Source organism: Molothrus aeneus, unplaced genomic scaffold, assembly GCF_037042795.1.
Source record: "Molothrus aeneus isolate 106 unplaced genomic scaffold, BPBGC_Maene_1.0 scaffold_285, whole genome shotgun sequence".
Classification (NCBI taxonomy): Eukaryota; Metazoa; Chordata; class Aves; order Passeriformes; family Icteridae; genus Molothrus; species Molothrus aeneus.
In genome coordinates, this window is record NW_027098949.1 from 93,553 (window position 1) to 110,656 (window position 17,104).

At 51.5% G+C, this 17,104-nt stretch overlaps 1 protein-coding gene across 1 annotated transcript; it reads left to right on the top strand.

The window, feature by feature from the left end:
• Positions 1-375: 375 nt before the first annotated feature.
• On the top strand, positions 376-8,703 carry LOC136569846 (sushi, nidogen and EGF-like domain-containing protein 1). The gene is made up of 8 exons (XM_066570209.1): positions 376-390; positions 3,191-3,295; positions 3,790-3,908; positions 6,383-6,486; positions 6,767-6,957; positions 7,427-7,714; positions 7,862-7,999; positions 8,422-8,703. Exons 1-8 carry the CDS (start codon positions 376-378, stop codon positions 8,701-8,703), a joined length of 1,242 nt encoding a protein of 413 aa, XP_066426306.1.
• The last annotated feature ends 8,401 nt before the right edge of the window (positions 8,704-17,104 follow it).

Sequence of the window (17,104 nt, forward strand, 5' to 3'; positions counted from 1 at the left end):
CAAAGGCTTTGCTGGAGTCCAGATACACAACATCCACAGCCTTTCTGCATCCACCAGGCGGGTCACCTGGTCACAGAAGGACACCAGGTTGATCAGACATGACCTACCCTTTGTAAACCCATGCTGACTGGGTCTGATACCCTGGTGTCATGGTTTGAGAAGAAGTGGGTTTTTTGGGATGCTGTGGTCAAACCAATAGGTGCTCAGATTTGAATATTGACACCTGGTGTGGCCAGGGAGGACATGGATACGCCTCTGAGAACACAGGGGCTTAAAAGCAGAGAACTCCCAGGAAAACCTTCTCTTGGTTCCGGTCAGGGAAAGGTTCATACCTCCCTTGCCCAGCTGCTGTGGCTGGGCGGGGGAGGGGAAGCCATGCGGCCGGGTGAGGTAGGCCAGGGGGCCTTGGACAGAGAAGGGAGGTGAAGAGGCCCTTGAGGATGGAAGGAGGAACACTGGAGAGTCATCGGGCAGCCACCCCCACCCCCCCCCCCCCCCCAGGAGAGGGAGAGAGAGGGGGAGAGTCGGTCTCTGTGTTTGTACCACCTTGAAATTTGATAGCAGGCCGGCTGAGAAGGAGAAGCGGGGGGGGGGGGGGGGGGGGGGGGGCAAGCGGGGGGGGGGGGGGGGGGGGGGGGTGCTCTGGACAGGCAGAGCCTGAGATTTTTAACCCTTTTCTTGGATGATGGAAATCCTCCTGGAGCTGAATGAGAAGAGGGATAGAGATGAGAAAAGAGGAAATGGGCCATGAGACAAGTGGAGAAGAATCTTAGGTGGGAGGAGATGCTGGAGTGGTCTTTGGCTGGACTTTTCTTGTATAGCCATGGACAGAACCATTTTTCCTGTGACACAGAGACTGCATCTAGGGGGAGGCAATGGCTCGGAGCCAAGAGAGCTCAGTGTTGTTATGTGAAGGAGTGTGTGAACAGAGGCAACGGGTGAGGAGGGTAGTGGTGCCCTCGATCTTCAGTGGAGGAGAAGATCTCTGTTCTTGAGACCCCTCGGCCACAGGGGGTGAAATTTGGAGGGGACTGGTGTCCCGAAAGTGAGAGACTGTGCACTTTTTTTCGAACTGGACAAAGCACCCTTAAAAGGAAAAACCCTAGAAGCAGCTCTGAGAGCACTGTACATGGAAGAGGTCACGATGGCAAATGATCTCCGGGCGGTGCCACGTGTGACAGGAAACACAAGAGGTCTCCACTGTGTTTCCAGGGGAAGCCTATGGCACAAGAGGGACTCTTCACTCCTTGATGAACTGAGAATTGATTATCTAAAGGGTGGTGATGGACTGAGAGTTGGTGATCTGAGGTATGGATGTATTGGAAATTTGGTGGGGGTAGGAGGAATGTTTTTGGAAGGTTTTCATTCTTTCTGTGTGTTTCTTTTTACATATAGTTGTAGGTTAATAAAGTTTTCTCTTCTTTATTCCTAAGTTGGAGCCCGCTTTGCTCTATTCCTGGTCACATCTCACAGCAGACACCAGGGAGAATGTATTTTCAGGGGGGCACTGGCATTGCACCAGCCTCAAAACGTGACACCTGGCCATCCTGTAAGTGCTGTGTGATAGTACTCAGTATGAACTGCTCCATTATCTCACCTGGTACTGAGGTCAGGCTAACTGGCCTGTAATTACAAGGATCAATCCTTCCTACCTTTTTTTGTAAATAGGTGTCACATTGGCCAGTTTCCAATCATCTAGAACCTCATCAGCAAACCACAAGTCTTGATAAATGATGGAGCGCAGCTTTGCAAGCTCATCTGCCAGCTCCCTCATCACCCTAGGATGGATCCCATCTGGTACCATTGATTTATATATATCCAAGTGTCCCAGCAGTTCTCTGACTGCCTCTTCTTGGATAACAAGAGGACCATTTTGCTCCCTGGTACCACCTACCAACCCCTGAGGACACTTGTCTTGAGGACAAGCTGTCTTACCACTAAAGACTGAGGCGAAGAAGGGATTAAGCATTTCTGCCTTTTCCTCATCTTTAGTTACTAGGCTGCCTGCCTCATCCAATAAGGAACAGAGGTCAGTTGTACCCTTCCTTTTACCATTAATATATTTGTAAAAACTTTTTTTATTATTTTTAACAGAAGTTGCCAAGTTAAGTTCAAACTGAGCTTTGGCCTCCCTGATTTTTTTTCTACATGCCCCAGCAGCTCCCTTAAATACTTCCTGGGAAATCAGTCCCTCCTTTAAAAGATGATACATCTTTTTTTTATTTCTAAGTTCCTTCAAAACCTTGTTGCTCATCCAGACTGGCTGTTTGCCTCGTCGACTCATCTTTCGGCACACAGGGACAGTCTGTTCCTGTGCCTTCAGTGAGCCTCCCATAGTGTCCCCAGTCCCTCCCAGTACAGTACAGCATCCCCCACATCACCATTTCTCCCCGTGCGTCCCACTTTCCCCAAACACATCCCCCAGTGGATCCTGCTTTAGCCCAGGGGTGAGAGAGCTCCGGGTCTGTCCTCCCCTCCAGTCTCCCCCAGTATTCCCTGTATTGTCCACAGTCCCTCCCAAGGTATTCGAGTCCTCCCCAAATTTCCCCCACAGCATTCCCAATCCCTCCAAATTTGTCTCTGTTCCCCCCACAGTGCCTCCCAATGCTTCTTAGTGGGGGAATTAGTGTCCTTCCCAGTGTCTCCCTCTGTCTTCACCAGTGTTCCCAGTGTCACCCGGCAGGTCCCAGTTCCCCCATGGGGGACATGGGGGTGTGTGGGGATATGGCCACATGCTGGGGACATGTTAGTGATCCCCATGGGCACCCATTGAGGATATGAAGACACATAGGGGATATGGGAGCCATGGGCCCCATCCCTCCCTCCCTCCCTCCCTCCCTCCCTCCCATGAGACCTCATCCCCATTTTTTGGTCATTTTAGGCCACTTTTCCTCACTTTCCACATTTTATCCATGGAAAACAGATCACTGAGACCATCCTGACCTCTGACTGCTCCCAGTCCTCCACCTGCTGGGGGCCTGGGGGCTTCCACTGCCACCCCTTCACTTGTCCCTTCAGCCACACCTGCAGCCTCCATGACAGCACCCACACCTGCATCGCACACCTGGGGCACTGCACCCTGTCCCTGCCACTCGCTTCATCACCTTTGACAGCATCATCAGGGCCACCCTAGCCACCGGCATCTATGTGGTGGCCAGCGTGTGACCCCTGGGACCCTGTGTGGTTCCAGTTGCTGAGGGAGATCAGGGATGCTGGGGACCAGCTGGCAGTGGTGGCACTTCACCTCTTCACCCCCCACGGCCTCATCACCATGCGGAAGAACAGGAAGGTCTGGGTAAGTTGTCACCATCCTGGCTGGCACCCAAAGATGTTGTCACCACTGCATGTTGTCACCCTAAATGTCCTTCTGACCTTCATTTTAATTTAAAAAAACCCAATATTTTTTCCCTAATTTCAGACCAGGTAAGAGTCCACATGGGTTGTCCCATCCCACCAGCACCACAGGATGTTCTTACCTTAATTTTGCCCCAGATTGTTCTATTCTGCTCCCAGTTTCCTGCCAGTGAAGCCTGTGTGCTTTGCTAAGAAAGATCCATAGATTGACCCACCCCATAATTTTGACCAAAATAGCTTTTTATTCTCCCAATTTCATGTCAGAGAAGCACCACCATGGATTGTCCCTCATCCTACCCCCACCATGCCTTGATGCATCCCATAATTTTTCCACAAACTCCCTCTTTTCCACCCAGATTCCTCCAACTACCCTTCACCCCTGTATCACCCCAAATCCCCTTTTTTCCCTTAATTCGGTGTTCTCCAGCTCAACAGGGTCCCCAGCCCCTGCCCACGGAGTTCCCGGGACTGTTGACCATCACGGAGATGCACACAACCCTCCGGATCAGCCGAACCCCGGGATTTCTGGTGGAACTGGGCGCCGCAGGGGTGACGTGGGCACCTGATTGGTCACTTAATCAATACATTTCACCTAATTGGATAATTAACAAGACATCCATTTGTAAACAATCTTATGAGAAAAACAGAAAAAACCCACCTGCAGGCTGTTTTAATATTTGGCTATCATTGTTTGTCTCCAGCTCCCTACAGCTCCACAGACCAGTTCTGGGAAAACTTATCTAGTTTTCTCTCTATCTGGATGTGACCAGGCTGTCACATCCACAATCACCCAGGTAGGTGACACCAGAGGGACGCTGGGGAACCGGGACTGGGGGGATTTGGGTGTCTTGGGGTGGCACTAGGGGAACAGTGCCAAAAAAGGGGAGAAAATAGCCTAAAAAAGAGGGAAAGAATCTCCCCTAAAAAAGGGAAAGAAGGCTCAAAAGATGGAAAAGAGAACAAAAAGGGGGAAAGGAGTTCCCCAAAAGGGAGAAAAAAGCCCCAAAAAGATGGGAAAGGAGACCAAAAAGAAGGGAAAGAGGCAAAACTGGGGAAAGGACCCCAAAATTCAGGAAAAGAGACCAAAAAATGGAGCAAGAGCGGGGGGGGGGGGCAGGAAATAACCCCAAAAGATGGGAAAAGAGACCTGTAAATGAGGAAAGGAGCCAATAGAGGAAAAGAACCCCCCAAATTAGAATAAAAACTCAAAGGGATGGGAACAGAAACCAAAAATGGGTGAAGGACCCCAAAATGGGGGAAAGGAATATTAAAAAGTGAGCAAGAGCACAAAAAACAGGGAAAAAGACAAAAAAGAGAGACACCAGAAACGGGGGAAAGAGCCCCCCACAAAGGGGGAAAGAGGACTGGCAGAGAAGCACAAGACAAGGTGGGGGGAAAAGAGTCCAAAACAGGGGAAAAGTGACTAAAAAAGGGGGAAGAGCCTCTCAAACTGGGGAAAGAGACCAACAACAGGGGGAAAGAGTTCAAAAATGGGCATAACAAGTCCAGAAATGGGGGGAAATACCCCTAAATTGGGGGAGACTGCCAAAAAGTCCCCCTGGATTTTGCCTTTCTTCCCATCCAGTGATGTGGAAAATTGACATTTCACCTGGGTAGCTGCGCCCTATCACTGACGTCAGCCTCAAACAGCCTCAGAGCCGGAAAACCCGGAATTTTAGAAGTCCCAGATCTATGCTTTCGCCCTCAAAATAAAACCTGACAGAAAACGCCGTTTGCGTTTGGGTGATGCGGGATAAAATCTTGGGAATTCTGGGAAAACAGGAGTGTGGGAATATGCTGGGGGGCAGTGGGGGGAGGGGGGGGGCTGGTCCCACCCTGTTCTGCCGCGGGCGGTTCCGTGTCCCCCCTTCCCCCGCCCCCCGTCGGTCAATATTTCCCAACGCCGGAGTCCCACGGGGAGGGAAGGGCGGCGGGGCACCCGGATGTTTGGTGCCGGGGAGGGGGAGGGGAGGGGGTTCCCGGACATCCGAGTCCACAGGGGAGGTGTGTGCTGCGGCACACCTGGAGGCGACCCCTCACCAGTATCCCCAGTTCCTCCCAGTACATGCCAATACCCACCCCGCAGTCCCCCCATGTGCCACCCGGTATCCCCAGTCGCTCCCAGTATAAAAGCCCCCTACTCCCCTGTCCTGGGTTGACTGTCCCTTCCAGTTTGTCCCAGTCCCTCCTGGTCACTCCTCCTGCATCCCAGTGTCACTCAGTGTCCCCCCAGTGCCCTCTTAAGCCTTGCAGTTCCCCCCCCAGTGTGTCCCAGCATCCCCCAGTGCCTCCCAGTGCATCTCAGTCCCTCCCAGTTTCCCTCCCCAGTGCCCCTCCAACATTCTCAGTGTCTTCCAGTATGTTCCTGTAGCCCCCAGTGCCTCCCAATGAATCCTTGTCACACTCAATGCCCCCCGCCAGTGTCCCCTCCAGCCTTCCCAGTGTCCCCCAGCACATCCCAGCCCCCACCTCAGTGTCCTCCCCAGTCCATCCCAGTCCATTCCAGTCCCCCCCAGTTGCAGTCTGGGCAGAGACGGAACTGCCTGGGGCCCTGGGTGGTGCCACCTGGGGGTGTCCCATGTCATCCCCCACCCCCAGCCTGTCCCCTCCCTGGGCATAAAGTGGCTCCAGTGACAGCACTGGGACAGACTGGGACCATGGGAGTGCAGTGAGTGGGGACACTGGTGGGCATGGGGGATATGGGGCCATATGGGACATGGGGGCACATGTGGGACATGGTGGACACAGGGGAATTCGGGAGGCCAGTGAGGACATGTGAGACATGGGGCACATGAGGGGACACGGGGATATGGAGGGGGGACATGGAGGGGGGACATGGAGGGGGGGCATGAGGGGCATAGGATGGACAAAGGGACATGGAGGGGGGGTCACTGGGGACACTGAGGACATTGGAGGAGACATGGAGGGGCATGGGGGGATATGGAGACTCTGGGGACATGGGGAAGATGGAGAGGTCACAGGGGATCTGAGGACATGGTTGATAGGGGATCCCCTCACACTCCCCCAGGCCTGGACACATGAAGGTCTCCCCTGTCATCATCCTCCTCCTCCTCAGCCACGCAGAGGAGTGGGGACCCCTGGAGACATTGGGGACCCCTGTGGGGCCCCTGGGTGAGTTTGGGGTCCCAGGCTTATACTGGGGAGGTGCCAGCCCCATACTGGTAGGCTCTGAAGGTCCCAGTCCCACACCAGGAGGTCTCAGCCCCATACTGGGATATCCCAGCTCCATACTGGGACATCCCAGTCTCCTACCAGCAGGCCCCATGCCCACACTGGGAGGTTGTGGGGTGACACTGGGGGTCCCTGACCTAAATGGGGAACCCCAGGCCCATACTGGAAGGTCCCAACTCCACACTGGGAGGTCCAAGGCGCCATTGGGTGTGTTCCCCAGGTGGCATCCTGTGTGCCACTGGGTGTGTGTCCCAGGTGTGTGACAGGTGTGTGTCCCCAGATACGGTCCTGTACCCCTTCGGACCAGAGGTGGGGGATGAGGCCACCCACCATGAGGACGATGGGACAAGCCCTGAGATCTTCCTGGAGGAAAACTTCTCCTTCTTTGGACGTGCCCACCGCTCACTCTATGTGGGTCATGTGACCAGGGGAACATGGGGGCGGTGGCATTTGGTGGGTAACACAGATGGAGGGTGACACCAAGGGGAGGGTGACAAGTTGGATGCAGCCACCAGAGTTGATGTCACCTCTTCTTCCTCTTCCTTGACTACATTGGTGAGTGGGGACCCCTGGGGACATCAGGGATACTCATGGGGGTCCCTGAAGACATTGGGGACACCTATGGAACCCTCAGGTGGTTTTGGGGTTCCAGCCCTATAATGGTAGATTCTGGGGTGACACTGGGGCTCCCAGGCTCATACTGGGAGCTTCTGCATTGACTGACTGGAGGTTGGGGGTCATCACAGTTGAGGCCACCATGACAGGGACCACCATAGTTGAGATCCCCATGACTGGGGTGACACTGTACCTGGGACCACCATGCAGGGTCACTGTGGTTGGTGCCACCCAGGTGTGTGCCATGGGTGACCTTTGCCTGCAGGTGAACAACAATGGTGTGGTGTCCTTTGGGACAATGGTCCCGGAGTTCACCCCCCAGCCCTTCCCACTGCCAGGCCACCGCCCCTTTGTGGCACCTTACTGGGCTGATGTGGACACCCGTCTGGGAGGAGATGTCTTCTACCGCCAGAGCCGGGACCCCCAGCTGCTGGCACGCCTGGCCCAGGACCTGGCACCTGCTGTGCCACCTGGAGACCAGCCCCCACAGCCAACCTGGGCATTTGTGGCCACCTGGGACCGTGTGGCCTATTTTGGGGCTGCCTCAGACAAGGTGGGATATGGGGCAAGGTGGGGGGGCTCAAATATCTTGACCTTCAACCATGATGTCCCTAACCATGGTGGCACCAATGGTTTGGGGACACAGGGATGGAGACATAGCTGGGGGTGATGGTAACATGGTGACAATGTCCCTCTGCAGGTGAACACCTTCCAGGCTGTGCTGGCCTCAGATGGTGTCACGTGCTTTGTCCTGCTCAACTACGGAGACTTGCAGTGGACAACCGGCATTGCTAACCAGGGGGATCCCCACACTGGCCTGGGGGGCATCCCTGCACAGGTGGAGACACAGAAAGGCAGAGGAGACACTGGGCATGGGGACATCCCTGTGCAGATGAGGACAGTCCAAGGGATGGGGGACACTCAGCTAGGAGGGATTCTGGGCTTGAGGGGGGTAAAGCATTTTGGGGTGGAATGAAGGAGATTTGGGTGGAATTAAAGGGATTTGGGGTGAAATTAGGGTGGTTTTAAGTAGGATTGAAGGGAATTTGGGGTAGAATTAACGAATTTGTAGTGAAATCAGGGAGATTTGGTCTGAAATCAGAGGTATTTAAGTGGAATGAAGTGTATTTGGGGTGAAATGAATCTCATTTTTGGTAAAATTCAACGGGAATTTGGGCAAAATTTACCCCCCACCTTCTCCCATCCCCCTGTTCCCCTCCCTTCATGTTCCCCCCTCTTCCCTCATCTTCCCTCCTGCAGGCTGGGTTCAACAGTGGAGATGATGTCCACTACTACAATGTGCCAGGATCACGCACACCTGCAGTGCAGAGCCTCAGCCACCGCAGCAACCTGGGGGTTCCGGGGCGCTGGGCTTTCCGTGTTGACCACTTCAAGGCCACTGAGGGACCCCCTGAGACTCCTGGCACCCTGTCAAAGACCCCTGAGGCCCCCTGGAGTCCATTGCCACCCCACAAGATCCTCTCAGTATCCCCCAACCCCCCCAGGACCACAGAGGAGCAGGTGTATGTCTGTGGGTCATGAGCAGGTGACACCTGGGACATTCGGGGTAGGGGGGTTGCCTAACTGCCCTCACCTCACCCCCCACTGAAGGACGTGGTCCCATGAAGGCTGCATTATGATGGAAACAGCAATAAATACCCAATGAGCAATACCTGTATCAGCTGTGTGTACACAGATGCATGTAGGCAGCAACACAGATGTCATGTCTGAAATGTGTATGCATCCCCACTTGTTCCCATGAAGGTGATGGAATTAGCTGGGGAGGGAAATTGTCAGTGAGAGGCAACAACATCTGGGTTGGACATGGATGTGACAGACATACACCTGAGTCACAAAGATGTGTGGCATAGATACATCTGGATAACATCTGATGCAAAATGCACTACACCTGGACAGCACCTAGCTCACACACTCCTACATGGTGTTACACCTGGATAACACCTGAGTTCCACACAGGTGTGGATCCACCTGGATAACACCTGCTACAATACAGCACTCCAACTGGACAACACCTGGGTTGCACAGAGGTGTAGCATGACCTGGACATCACCAGCCCAGCCAAGGGCCCCAACACTGAAACCGAGGGCAGAGTAAAGGAAAGGGTTTGTGTTACAGTTAGGGTTAGAGGTTACAGTTAGGGGTTAGGGGTTAGTGGTTAGGGTTAAGGCTGTGGTTTGGTTAGGCATAGGTCTAGGTCTTACAGTTTGAGTAGGTTAGAGTTAGATTAGGGGTTATTGTTAGAGTCAGAGGTTCAGGATGCTTTTATTAAATCGCTGTAAGCTTTAATTTAATATTGGAGTGGACTAACTTTTCAGTATTAGTATCTGTAGTTATCCTTTTGGGGGCAGGATGTCACTGATACTAATGCAGTGCTAGATTTTTAGTGAGAAATATTTTTCAGTCCAGGGTGCAGGGATGGTGCAGAGGAACTTCTAAAGTGATTCAATATTAAGCCCTATTTTGCTTTACACCAGCCCTGTCCTTTTTTACAGATCTTTGGTGAAGACAAAGGGGTAAGGTTTACTTTCTAAATTAGTTACACTTTCAAAGATCTGTTTATTAACTGACACCAAGATCACTTTGGAGCAGCTTATCATTGGTATGGGGAGGAGCCCAGAAGAGAGGGGGCTGATGGAGATGTCTCAAACACGGAGAGCCATCCAAGGACTGTTAGTGAAGAAGCAAGAACCTGATGTGACTGTGGAAGGGGCCATGTGAGGCTAGGGCACCACTTTTCTGGCACTAACATCCTTTTTCTAGTCCCTGGAGACACAACAAACTAAAGACAGCATCAGCACAGGAAAGGGCAGGATCTGTCCACCAAAGATTGATCTAGTGGGTTAGGAGAAGTGACCACTCAAGACCCCCAAAGCCTCCAACCCACTTCAAGAAGATCTGAAAGAATAGACTGAGCATGAGAATTAATGTCCAGAGACAGTCACAGCTGTCTATAAAATAGTATCAACACCAAGTCCAGGCACTGCCTTCAGGACCGTGATTATCCCATGGCTTCCCTCCCTCCCTCCCCTGGCAGCTCTGGACAGAGATCTGTATCTGAAACTTGTCTGTGGCCTTATGGCTCAGGAGGTGGCGAGGGTGACCTTCACTGAGATGTCTGCAGAGGAATCCTCATGAACCGGTCTCTTTTCCATCCCTGTTGGAGGCACCCGGGCCTCACAGCGGAACCCCCGGTGCCCGCCTCGGGGCAGCTGCGGTGGGAGCTGCAGGTTGTGCCAGGGTGGGGAATGGCCAGGGTCTTCGGCAAGGGGTCGGGAATGGACACTGATCCTTTTCTGACCATGAGCTCGGGGCCCTGCGGCGACGGGCGGGGGGAACCCGGTCACCGGGGACTGTGCGGGAGTCGGGAACAGCGAGAGACTCCGGGCTAAACATTAGCACCGGGGCCCGGGGGAGCCTCCCTGTCCCAAACCCCCATCTGCGGCACCGGGGCAGCTCCCGGGATCTTTAGGGCAGGGAGCAGCCGTAGGTGGGAGTTCAAAGTCCCTCCCCTGGGGCAGCATTTTGTCCCGATCCGAGGGAATACCTCAGGGTTGGAGTCCCTCGGGGGCCCGTAAGGAGGGCCGGAAGGGTCTCTTGAGGTTTTTCAACCTAAGCAAAGCGGTTTCAAGCCCCTCTCGGTGCTTGGAGCGCTGGCACAGCTCCGGCATGGGAAGAGCGGCCCTAGGCGAGCTGTGGGAGCTGGAAGCGGCTGCCCGAGGCCGCAGCGGTGCCGGCAGAAGCCGCAGGAGGAGCGGCCGCGCTGCCCTGGAGCGGAGCTGGACACTGCGGCCGCAGGGCGCTGCTGAGAGAGCGCAGTGATTCCCGGTGCCGCGGCAGCGCTGCCGGGTGCCTCCCTGGAGCCTTCCTGGGGAGTGCCGGGCTGTGAGAAGAGAGCAGGTGCCTTGGGGACCGGGAGCGGCTGCGAGGGCTGTGCTGGGCTGCCCGGGCTGCGCTCGGCCCCCGGCGCAGGCGGGTCCGTGTGGCCGGGCCGGCACCGTCTCTGCAGCGGGCTCCGGGGGGAACGGCCCGGCCCGGTTGTGGCCAGGAGGAGCCTGGCCGGGCTTGGGGGTCTGGGCTGAACTGGGCTGGGAGGAAAAAGGCTGATGGAGAGTTGTTGAAACATTTTCAAACACTCAGTGGGAAACTATTTTAAAACCATGTGCAGTGTAATATATGTTATAAAGTAATTCATGCTCAAGGAGAGAATGTATGTTATAAAATTATAAAATCCAACGAGTCTCTGACCACAAGCAGCCCAGGGACAGATAACCACTCCGGAATTTCGAAATTCCTGAAGGCAGCAGAATAGCTCCTAGTTTACCCAAGAATAGACGTGGCCAGCGTGATGAACGGCCGCCTCCGAGGCCATCCAAGGGTGATCATCACTTGATAGATACCATCAATCAAGATAACCAAAGTCGTCAAGAGAGAGACGTCTGAACACGCCACTTCCCCTGACATGATCAGTGCTTGCTACTGCTCAGGAAATAGCGACTGTCCAGCCCTGCACAGTGAAAGAAACTTTCATGCATATGCAGGGTTACAAAAGAAATCGGGGCACCTCTGCCTCAGGCATAAAAAACAGCCTCACTGGAAGCGGCATGCGTGAACAGAGGGAGATCCGATGCGATAGAGGTCGGATCTGTGTTCACCCAGCGCCGTTCCCGGGCTCAATGCTGTCTCTTTGGCTGTCGGATTTTGATGACCATATTTTGGTCGCGAAAATAAAATCTTTTGCATTTATTAATTTGGATTTCTGGCTGATCATTTATAACATGCTGTGTGGTGTGTTACAGATGGTGTTTTCCTTCAAGATACTTTAAGAGTTGATTTTTTTTTTTTTTTTTTGTGGGCTTGTAAAAAGCTTCTGTTGCTGTGCAGGTTCTAGGCAGCCTCTGGTGCCTGGCTGGGAAATGTCTCTGGGGCACACACCTGCAGAGGGAGCTGGGCCCTCAGGACTGCTGGTCCTGCTCACGGAGCCTCCTCGCAAAGGGGATATAGGGAGATCCACAGTCAGAGGCATCGCAGCTTCACACTTTTGTGTGCACTTTGCAGCTTTTTGTCCTGGAAAAAAATTGCCTTTTTGGAACCCAGATTTCACTGTAACTGTTGGAAAGGCTTAACTATTGCGGCTTAACTATTGCAGCATTCTAAGGCAGTTTGGTTAAGATGAAGAGTATTTGTTTAAGAGCCTCCTGGTTGTCCAGCATGGGTGTTGTGACTTTGTGAAAAACATGTTCACTCTCCTGTGAAAATTTAAAAAAATTTAATAAAGGACAAGAGGAGACAAGGACCATAGAGAAAAGGTTATTATGGCCACGTGCATATTGGCACTCAGCCAAGACCACACTGTGAGAAACGACTGGTCACTTAAAAATTTAAAGGGTTTATTAAACCTTAACAAAAATACAAGAAAAGGACTAAATAAGGAAAAGCAGGCCTTGGAACCGCCCTCATCACTGCCCACCACGTGGCTGGCTCCTCTTCAAGATGAATGTTTCACCTTTTATATCTCTAGCCCCTCCTGGAGCCTTGTCAGTCAACTCCTTCCTTGCTGTCCAGTGGTAGAAGTCACCTACATTCTGATTGGAAGTCAGGTGCTGCCACAGTAACAAGCCAACCTTCCCAAATCTGTGGATTAGCAAAACCATCGCATGATAAAACATACTGGGGAGAGGACATTGCAGTAATGCAACTATACATTTATAGAACTTCTTGTACCATACAGATAATGTTTACCCCTTAATTGTGAGAGCCAACCATTTACGCATCTATAACAACACCATCACCTTTGGGGATACCCCTTCTGCTGTGAAAACCAACAATGGTCTTGCTTACTCATTGCAGAAGGTGCAGCAGTTCCTGCAGTTGTGGCCTGTGTCACACAAATTTGGTATCCCTCTTTCTCCAACTGCTCAAGCTATTGTAGAACGTGCTCATGGTACTCTGAAGCGGGTTCTTCAAAAACAAAAACGGGGAATGCAGGGTGAAACCCTGCACAGTCAGTTGGCAAAAGCTTTGTATACCATAAATAATCTTACTGTGCAGCAGAATTCAAATAACCCTGTCATTTTGAATCATCATCTCTTGTTGCAGGCTGCGGACGAGGCACATCAGCCTCGAGCAAAGGTTCGGGTGTAGAATTTAGTCACCAAACAGTGGGAAGGTCCCTATGACTTTATCGCTTTGGGGTGTGGGTATGCATGTGTATCCACAGATACTGGGGTATGCTGGGTACCTTTGAAGTGTGTTTGTCCTAACCTGTGACCACAGAGACAGAATCCAGCTGACAGGCAAAATGGAAACTGTGACCAAACTGAAAGTCATCTGGTGGCTGAATCATTGAGTGATGACTCAGATGCAGACAACGCGAGTGATCACTCCAATGATTCCTCCATGAGTGGACACTGAACATTGTTCAATTTTTCTTTTAACATTGTTCATTTTTCTTTTTCTTTTTTTTTTAACCAAAAATGGGTGAGATGTCGCCCTGTTCTTCTAAGCCTTCTGATGTTTGCGTTTTTCTAATAGAGCTTGTCATGAACTTTCATGTGAATAATCATTGTTTTGCATTCTTTTCTGGAGGAGGAGAAAATTGATTGTTGGTTTGCCCAGTATCACTGGAGAGGTGGAATTTTAATCCTGCAATCCACTGGCATTTTTTGAATTCTATATAAACGGAGTCAGAAAATAAATATTTCTTCTTTTTGCTTTGGACATTGCTCTGTGTGTGTGTTCATTTTGTGTTGTTGTTGTAAGTAAGATTCAGTTTGTATTGAGTACAGGTTGAGTTGATTATTGTAACCTTTGGAAGGGGAGTTATTGTTTTAAGGGGGTTAGTCAATGTTCTTTGCAAGTTCTAAAATGTCCAGGATATAGCAGGGGAATGGTCCAAAGGGGCAGAATAACATCCAGAAACAGACTCAGTACAATAAAAGCAGTGCGGTGGAAGGAGATTGGATGGAAGACCTAACCAATCATTCGAGGCTCCAAGGAAATGATTGGTCAGGAATGAAAAACAATAAAGACCAATAGGAACACCAGAAACAAGCCAATCACCGTGTGGATCCAAAACACACCGATCCTGCACCTGAAGGGGGGTTATAAAAATGAGAGTTCAGATGAGTTCAGGGTTCTTTTGAGGAACTCGATTCTTGGAGAGGCCAGTGTGTATGTGAAGGAGACACAATTATTTTTTTGATTAGTTGCATGCAGCTCTAAGCCTATTAGGCCTTCTGTCTCCTGTAGCTATCTCTAAATAAATTAGAGCCTTTTCTCTGAAGAAAATCTGGCTGCATTCGTCCATAACATCATGGTGCAAAACAGGAAAAAATTTGCTGGCACTTTCAGTTTTGGAGAAATACAGAAACGTTTGCCAATATATCACTTGGAACCGCCGTACAAAGCAGGGCAAGTGGCCGCAAATGGATACCATATACATAGGAAAAAGAAGTCGATTCACCAGGGTCTGAGTATCAGCCAAGAGGTGGCTTTTGGTGCTCAAAGGACATATGGGGTCCTAGTTGCGGGCAGGGCAGCGTAATTGTGGAGAAATACAGCAAAATTTGCAAATTGTTGCCTGGCACAATACTGTCAGCCAGGATGAGTGGCCGCAAACGAAGGCATTTTACCATAGGGAAAATGAAGTCATTGGCCCAGGGTCTGGGTATCAGATGAAAGGTGGCATCTGGGGCTCTAAGGACTTTCAGGGTCCTAGTTGCTGGCAGCTTTAGTTTTGGAAGAATCCAGCACAGTTTGCAAATTTCTCGCTTGGCACTGCCCTGCCTGCTGGCCAAGTGGCCACAAATGAAGGCCATTTTCCATGGGAAAAAGAAGTCATGTCCCCAGGGTCTGGGTATCAAATGAAAGGTGGCATCTGGGGCTCTAAGGACTTGCAGGGTCCGAGTTGCTGCCAGCTTTAATTTAGGGAAATCCAGCATAGTTTGCAAATTTCTCGCATGGCACTACCCTGGCTGCCAGGCAGGGTGGCCACAAATGAAGGCCATTTTCCATGGGAAAAAAGTCCTTTACCCAGGGTCTCAGTAATATGTTCAAGGTGGCCTTTCAGGCTCGAAGTACTTAGAGGGTCGTAGTTGCTGCCGGCTTTAGGTTTGGAAAAATCCAGCAAAGGTTGCATCACTCTAGCTTGGCTCCCCACTTTCTGCCAACGTGAGTGGCTGCAAACGGAGGCCATTTCCCATAGGAAAAAGAAGTCCTTTCCGCACGGTCTGCAAATCAAATGAAAGGTGGCCTTTGGGGCTCTAAGGACATGCAGGGTACTTCTTACTGGCAGCTTTAGATTTGGAGAAATCCAGCAAAGATTGCAAATTTCGTAGTGGGCACCACCCTATTGGCCAGGACGAGAGGCCAAAAATGGAGGCCATTTTCCATGGGGAAAATGAAGGCATTGGCCCAGGGTCTGGGTATCAGATGAAAGGTGGCATCTGAGGCTCTAAGGACTTGCAGGGTCTGAGTTGCTGGCAGCTTTACTTTTAGGGAAATCCAGCACAGTTTGCAAATTTCCTGCTTGGCTCCCCACTTTCTGCCAGGGCAAGTGTCCGCAGAGGGATACCACATTGTGGGAAAAAGAAGTAATTTCCCCATGATCTGGATATCAGCAGAGAGGTGTTGTTTAGGGCCCTAAGGAGTGGCAGGGTCCTCATTGCCAGCAGCTTTAGTTTTGGAGAAAATCAGCCCCGTTTGCAAATTTGAGACAGGGAACGAAGCAGATGGCCAGGGCGAGTGGCCTCAAACTGACCCCATTTTCCATGGGGAAAAGAAGTCATGTCCCCAGGGTCGGAGTGTCAAATGAAAGGTGGCGTCTGGGGCTCTAAGGACTTGCAGGGTACTTCTTACTGGCAGCTTTAGATTTGGAGAAATCCAGCAAAGATTGCAAATTTCTTGCTGGGCACCACCCTATTGGCCAGGGAGAGAGGCCACAATTGGAGGCCATTTTCCATGGGGAAAAGAAATCATGTCCCCAGGGTCTGAGTGTCAAATGAAAGGTGGCCTTTGGGGCTCTAAGGACTTGCAGGGTACTTCTTACTGGCAGCTTTAGATTTGGAGAAATCCAGCACAGTTTACAAATTTCTTGCTTGGCAATGCCCTGCCTGCCAGGGCGAGAGGCCACAAAGGAAGGCCTTTTTCCATGGGAAAAATGTCGTTTACCCAGGGTGTGAGTTATATATTCAAGGTGGCCTTTCAGGCTCTAAGTACTTAGAGGGTCCTGGTTGCCGCCAGCTTTAGCTTTGGAAAAATCCAGCAAAGATTGCATCACTCTAGCTTGGCTCACCACTTTCTGCCAGGGTGAGTGGCTGCAAACGGAGGCCATTTCCCATGGGAAAAAGAAGTCCTTTCCCCACGGTCTGCAAATCAAATGAAAGGTGGCTTTTGGAGCTCTAAGGACTTGCAGGGTACTTCTTACTGGCAGGTTTAGATTTGGAGAAATCCAGCAAAGATTGCAAATTTCGTAGTGGGCACCACCCTATTGGCCAGGACGAGAGGCCAAAAATGGAGGCCATTTTCCATGGGGAAAATGAAGGCATTGGCCCAGGGTCTGGGTATCAGATGAAAGGTGGCATCTGGGGCTCTAAAGACTTGCAGGGTCTGAGTTGTTGGCAGCTTTACTTTTAGGGAAATCCAGCACAGTTTGCAAATTTCCTGCTTGGCTCCCCACTTTCTGCCAGGGCAAGTGTCCGCAGAGGGATACCACATTGTGGGAAAAAGAAGTAATTTCCCCATGATCTGGATATCAGCAGAGAGGTGTTGTTTAGGGCCCTAAGGAGTGGCAGGGTCCTCATTGCCAGCAGCTTTAGTTTTGGAGAAAATCAGCCCCGTTTGCAAATTTGAGACAGGGAACGAAGCAGATGGCCAGGGCGAGTGGCCTCAAACTGACCCCATTTTCCATGGGGAAAAGAAGTCA

Excerpts from the sequence above, each read along its gene's own strand:
- LOC136569846 (XM_066570209.1), top strand. Across the intron at positions 3,296-3,789 it reads GGAAGAACAGGAAGGTCTGG|GGTCCCCAGCCCCTGCCCAC; the intron begins GTAAGTTGTCAC and ends CCAGCTCAACAG. Across the intron at positions 3,909-6,382 it reads CTGGGCGCCGCAGGGGTGAC|GCCTGGACACATGAAGGTCT; the intron begins GTGGGCACCTGA and ends ACACTCCCCCAG.